At 47.0% G+C, this 6336-nt stretch overlaps 1 protein-coding gene across 5 annotated transcripts in view; it reads left to right on the plus strand.

Moving 5' to 3' along the window:
- The window catches only part of Clec16a (C-type lectin domain containing 16A), a 205698-nt gene that overhangs the window by 66736 nt on the left and 132626 nt on the right, over positions 1–6336 (plus strand). For all 5 annotated transcript variants that reach the window (XM_021184743.1, XM_029470212.1, XM_029470213.1 and 2 more), the window contains 2 exons: positions 2515–2647; positions 5467–5567. In XM_021184743.1, coding sequence (XP_021040402.1) covers positions 2515–2647; positions 5467–5567 — 234 coding nt within the window. The remainder of the gene's footprint in view (positions 1–2514; positions 2648–5466; positions 5568–6336) is intronic.

The raw sequence follows: 6336 nt of genomic DNA on the forward strand, positions 1-6336 counted from the left end.
CTGTTGTTGGTGCTGTGTCCCTGTGCAGCCATGACTGAGGACTGTGTGTTCTGTTGTTGGTGCTGTGTCCCTGTGCAGCCATGACTGCAGACTGTGTTCTGTTGTTGGTGCTATGTCCCTGTGCAGTCATGACTGAGGACTGTGTGTTCTGTTGTTGATGCTGTGTCCCTGTGCAGCCATGACTGAGGACTGTATGTTCCGTTGTCCACTCAGTAGGAACTGATGCACTTGTTTTTTAAATTTCGCCTCACTGCACACAAGAAGTGGCTCTTTATGCAACTAGAATTGTCTTGCAATGCCTATAAGATACATATAAAACAATTGAGAGACAGCACTTGTCCTCATACCCCTTGAAGATTACTTTTGGTGTTAGTGACCTCCCTGTGGGAGACTTTCAGCTAGCATCTGACTTCAGATTAAGTGGGGAGGGCAGGGAACCCAGAGTAAGCTTCCAGAGGTCTTCGTCCCAAGGGAACATGTACGGGATTGCCTCCACACCAGGGGCTGACTACAAGTATATCATCACTCTAAGAGAGACCAGAAAAAGTGTGTACCAGGGAGGAGTGGGTGGCATGGGGACGGTCAGACATCTCCCATGAGAGAACTTTGTGAACATATCAGGCTCTTGAACACCCTACCCCATACCACAACTGCTACAGCACATTGCTGGTCCTTTCTGCACCCACATTTCCTATATTGTACTGGATCCAGGGAGTGACTCATTCACATATTCAAGAGGTACACTGTGTGATGGGGGGGAGGCAGGTATGCCTATGGAGCCCATACCAGTAGAGGATAGCCAAGAATAAGTAGGTAAAACAGCAGAATGCCAATGCTGGTGGTCAGAGATGCTATAGATCAAAGAAACAAGGTGACAGACAGAGAGGCACTCTGAAGAATTCCAGATAATTTATACCAATAGTGTTGTTGGGGGTGTAGCTCAAAGGGCTTTGCAACTACCATGCCTGAGGCCCCAGATAGGGGCCCTTGCACTGCAAACAGCAGCAACACTTTTTGTGGGGACTTTGTTCCACAGAACGTGGCATAAAAGGAAGAGGGGAATAGCTTGACCCTGGGGACACCTGATAGTAGCATGGCCAGTAGAGAATTGACACCTGTCTTAAGGTCATGTTGCCAGTGTGTATGCTGGCTATGATGTCACAAGAAGGATATTTCCCATATGTGGTCTTCCTCTACAAATCAGCCCCAGCGTAATGACTGGGGGAAAAAAAAAATCAGACAAACTCCAGTCCAGGGATTTCTCAAAATTTCTGGCCAGGACTCCATACACTGTCAAGTTCCTCCAAATCCAGGAAAATCCTGAAAGCCTCTTAGGGCCCAGAAGATCCACACAGAGGTTTGATCTCATGAGACTCTAGAACCAGAAAGGACATGAGGAGGGAAAGAAACCTAGACAGAGTGTGCAGTTTAGTTGGTACTCTTAAAAAGAGCTAAGAGAAAGACAGGTGAGGACAGTGACCAAGGCATCTCCAAGGAGGTGACATTTAGCTGAGCATTGGAAGATGTAACCGAGTAACGCCCATGTCTGAGAAAGTGTGGGTCATTTGACAGCCAGCAAACAATACGCCTAGCATGGCCAGGGTGGGGAGCCAGCAAGGCAGAGAAGGCCAGGGTATGAGATCAGAGATAGACAAGCCAGGCGTAGGAGGAGCAGGCCATGGTCTGCGCCCTTTGGATTTCATCCTGAGAGTGAGGAGAAGGCACGGGGAGCTTGGAACAAAAGAGGGACATGAGCTTGTTTCCACTTACTACCACTTGGGATAGTTCTCCAACTGGTATGGAGAACAGATGAGGATGAGAGCGTGTGGAGCCAGCTAAGGGACCGGCCCACACCAGTGGAGAGCTCAGAGAAGGGCATCTGCCAGAGAATGGCCTTAGCACATGACAAGGACTCTTGATGGGGACACCAGGAAGCACAAGATCACTCTTGACTTCCAGGTGTTTCTACTCAGTGGTCCTTAAGGTGTGTGAAAATAAAATATATACCACAATTTCAGTCAGTTGCTGTTAAGTTTCTCTTCTGGAATTGGGAAAAACAAAATGAGGTTCCTAACTTGTGTCTCCCTTTCAAAGGTTGTAAATAGAAAGGTGGAAACATGGCCTCTGTCCTGCCAGAGCTGTTTCTAAAGTTAGAGAGCTGCAGAGCAGTCCAGTGAGTTAGGTAAGGACATATTAGCCTCATGTTCCATCTCCTGAGCTGCCTCCAACCCTTTGGAAAGGAAATGTGGTCATGGCCGAGCTAAGTGTCTTACGTCAGGAAATAAAACCGGTAACTGCCTTGTGTGTGTGTCCAAGTCAGGGCTCATGTCTTGGTGTTGCTCAGATGAATGCACAGAGGTCTGGCCTGGACAGTTTTTTCCTACATGTTACTGGTGTCTGCCCCCACTGTTGAGGCTTGCTTAGCGTGTCTGGGGTGCTTTACACATGCTTGGGCTACAACCTGAGTCTCTGTTACTGATGCCAGCCGGGCTCACCTGCTCTGTTTGCTTCCAGAGATTGAGATGGTGATCATGAAGCTTGGCAAGCTCTCAGAGGTGGCCGCTGCTGGGACCTCAGTGCAGGAGCAGAACACCACAGACGAGGAGAAGAGCGCCGCCACGAGCTCAGAGAATGCACAGTGGAGCAGGTGAGCATCGAGGCCCTGCTGGGAGCTCCTGGACAGCCCCTCAGCCTTGAGAAAGAAAGGGTAAAGACAGCCATGGCTTTCTCCTGCTCACCATTTGTTCCCTTTGCTTCAGCCTCTGGCCACCCGGAGACACAAACTCTGGGGGTATGTAAGGGAAGAACCGGCTTAGTCACATCTCACACCCTATTCTTTGACAAGGTGGCCAGTCCAGGACACTACCACAGAGGAACAGTTGGTAGCTAGGCTGGGTCTGAAGGATGTAGGACGTTCCCAGGAAGAGCCTCTCATGAGTCAGGCTTGGAACTCCCCTCTCAATCCCTGATTGCCGTGCTTGCCCGTGTCTGTGGGGCCTTGACACATAGTGTGATTCAGTGCCGCTACCTGTCCTGGCCCTGTTGCTCTGACCTGTTATTCTCAACTCAGAGATGTTTTGTGAAGCTGATCTGTGTGCTTGCAGATCATCAGCTGCTCCTTTCCAGATCCAATACAGGGAGCCATGAGCCTGAAACATTAACACTGTAGCTTTGTGAGAGTGAGGAGAACAAGATGTTTTGTTTGACTCGAGGCTAAATGGCTTCTTTTTTTCTTGCATTTAGGGAACAGGGGTTTTTAAGAGTTGATTGGGTTCTTTTTAAACCTTGGATGACTAACTGGTTACTGTGATCACATAGATTTCTAACAAGCAGAAACTAACTCAGGTGACTGAGCCAACAGGTTTTCTGTGTGTCCCTGAGCCCAAGACAGCATCCCTAGCACCCACTTCCCAGCCTGAGGCTGGGAGCAAGGAGAGGGTAAAGGAAGATGGTCATTTGTTTCCCAGAGCATCAGCGCATCAGCTGAATCTTGATGTCTATTCCACTGTAGAGAGAACTGGAACTGTTGGAATTTCCCTTGTACAGAGTTTAGCCTACACTCAGGGTCAAGTTAGACCCAAAATAAAATACAAAGACACCCCCCTCCCCCGCTGCCGCCGCCAAAAAATTGTTGTTTTGGGACTATCTTAGTAAGTAGCTCTCTCTGGCTGGCCTGGAACCCACAGAGTTCCACTTGTCTTTGCCTCCTAAGTGCTAGGATTAAAGATATGCACCACAAATCCTACTCAGCAGTCTTTAAAAGATAGATAAGTGATGCACCTCCAGAAAAATGTGAAAACTTTTCAGGAGTGTAAAGAAAAATAAAAGTTAGTGCTCCCAGATGCTCCTGTCTCAGCATCTCTTACCAACCTTTTCAGGACCACTTGTCCCTAACTCATTCCTGTCTTGTTTTATTTCACCCTTTTGCTATCTAGTACCAAACCCCAGCATCTTTTTCACATCATGATCCTGTTAGTAATGGGATGCTTAGCAGCTTCAAAATACTTCATATCATATATAAAGGATAGCTCACCCACAAGCCCTCCCCTTGTTTTGTGCTTGGTCATCTGTACTATTTCCAAGTGCAAATGTAATCCAAATTGCAACCAGCTAGCTTACAAAAAAATGTTTTATACTTTAGTCTCAAATTTGGTATAGTTATTGCTAGAATCTCATAGAATCCAAATCTGCATACAGCAGATATGTAGACATATCTAGATGGAGGAGCTATCTATTGCCTGGGCAGCAGGAGACAGGGACCCTTTTGGGCACTGTCCCCTTAAGGTTTTCCTTTTAAGTTTTGTGTATCCCGTGTTTATTTGAAATGTGACAAATAAATTTTTACTACTTATTTATTTTCATTTTTCAGCTTAACATTTTGTGTTGATGCATTATGCAACTAGGGACTCAGAATGAGGAGCTACGAGTGTCACTCACTAGCAGAGCATTTGCCCACTGTGCTCAAGGCCCTCCACTCCGTCTCTCATCTGCCCCATCAAAGCCTAACATATTCAAGATGAAATGGAAGATTCTGCGCAAGTGATCTCCTTTGAACACTCCTATTTTCTATTTTCAATCCTCATAGATAGTCCATACTGCTAATGCCCACATGTTCTTCCAGTTGTAAAATACAACCTTGATCATTTTCTGGATTATTTGACTTTCTTGACCTCAGCCTGGTGTTTAATGGGGCAGCCTCTAATGGGAGCACAGCCTCTTAATGCCAGGCTAGGACCTACCCTGGGAAGAGCAGCATTTGGTATGTGTATTTTCCAGGTTGTGGCCACTTTTTATACCTTATCCACAGAGCACAGAAGGTGAGAGACCTCACTATCAATTCTTCTAGTCAAGGAATGTTGGCCCAAGAAATTGCTGAGCCAGAACACAGGCAAAATGAAATCACAGAGAAGCACCCTTGATATATTAAGTATATTAATCAAGAGCAGGGCATGACCCTGTGCTAAGGCCCTGCAGTCAGCCTCCTGGGCTGGAATGCTTCTGTGCAGGTGTTAACTGTACCTTCAGACATGTTCATGGTTCTGACTCTGCCTTGCCCAGTGATCTAGGTCTGTTACACTGGTCCTGTTTTCATCTTTATTCCTTCCATCCTTTATTTAAAGTAATGATACATGTCTGTGCTGCCTGCCAGTTGGCATGGGAGTATGAAAGAGCAGGAACTTTGTACCTACCATCTCCAGAGACACCAGGTGAATGACTGTCAAGTGTCTGAGTTGTCTATCCTTGGTCAACACCCCCCACCCCACCCCAATAGCAGCTTTCCAAGGTCAGAGCCCACCTCTCATTTGTGTGGATGTGTTCCCAGTGCCTGATTCTGGACCTGACACATACTGCATTCACCACAAGCTAGTAGCCTTAGACCTGTGAGAAGCAAAGACAAGATGTTGTCAGATGAGAGAGGGAAATGCACACTGTTCCAGAGGCTTACAGAGCTTTCCTCTTTTCCAGACCCTTCCTGGATATGGTGTACCATGCCCTGGACAGCCCTGACGATGACTATCACGCCCTCTTCGTGCTCTGCCTCCTGTATGCCATGTCTCATAACAAAGGTATGTGTGCTCCTTACCTGCCTGAGTATGTGACACAGTGCTGGCTCTGTAACATCCTTCCTCTTCGCTGATGCAAAGGGAGGGCACTTTGGGAAGGAGGTTCCCTCCTGGCCTCTGAGGCTGACTCCTACAGTGCTCTTCTTTAGCCTCATTACAATTTCTTAGGTGTTTTCTGCAGACTGAAGCCACAGGCATTGGTGACTCTGGAATGATGGAGAAAATTCAAGTGTGGCTGTCTAACCCAGTGTGGCTTTCTACAGACCCTCTCTGCTTTACAGTTAACCTAGCTAATGACCACTTTCCTGACATCAGAGACAAACCAGTCAAATTGGAACCTTGGGTTTGCTATTTATAGTACTTGGTGTTCTTGCCGTGGGGTTAGTGCTAAAATCGACCTGTGTGGAAGCATAGGTTTTCTTCCTGAAGAGAGCTGTGGTTCTCCAGCTTCTCTTGTTCAGGCTCTGTGGCCAGGCCCCAGTTCCAGTGGAGCTGACAGTTTACTGGCATGTACCAGTACCTCCCTCAGTGCCCATTGCTGGAAGCTGATTCTGGTGTTGGCCTATCAGGCTCCCCACAGCCAAGTTTGGAGACTTTCCTCAAGAATATTCACAAGAACTGGAGTTGGCATAGATTGACACACAGCATCAAATAACATTCCATCCAGGAGGTTTACATTAAACTTGGTGGGAGGAGCTAGAAGTGATGCTCACTAAGACAGCCTATGTCTGAAGCAGAACAGGATGTTTCTTATTTTTTTTTTTTTTTTTTT

This window comes from Mus caroli, chromosome 16, assembly GCF_900094665.2.
Source record: "Mus caroli chromosome 16, CAROLI_EIJ_v1.1, whole genome shotgun sequence".
In the NCBI taxonomy this organism is placed as follows: domain Eukaryota; kingdom Metazoa; phylum Chordata; class Mammalia; order Rodentia; family Muridae; genus Mus; species Mus caroli.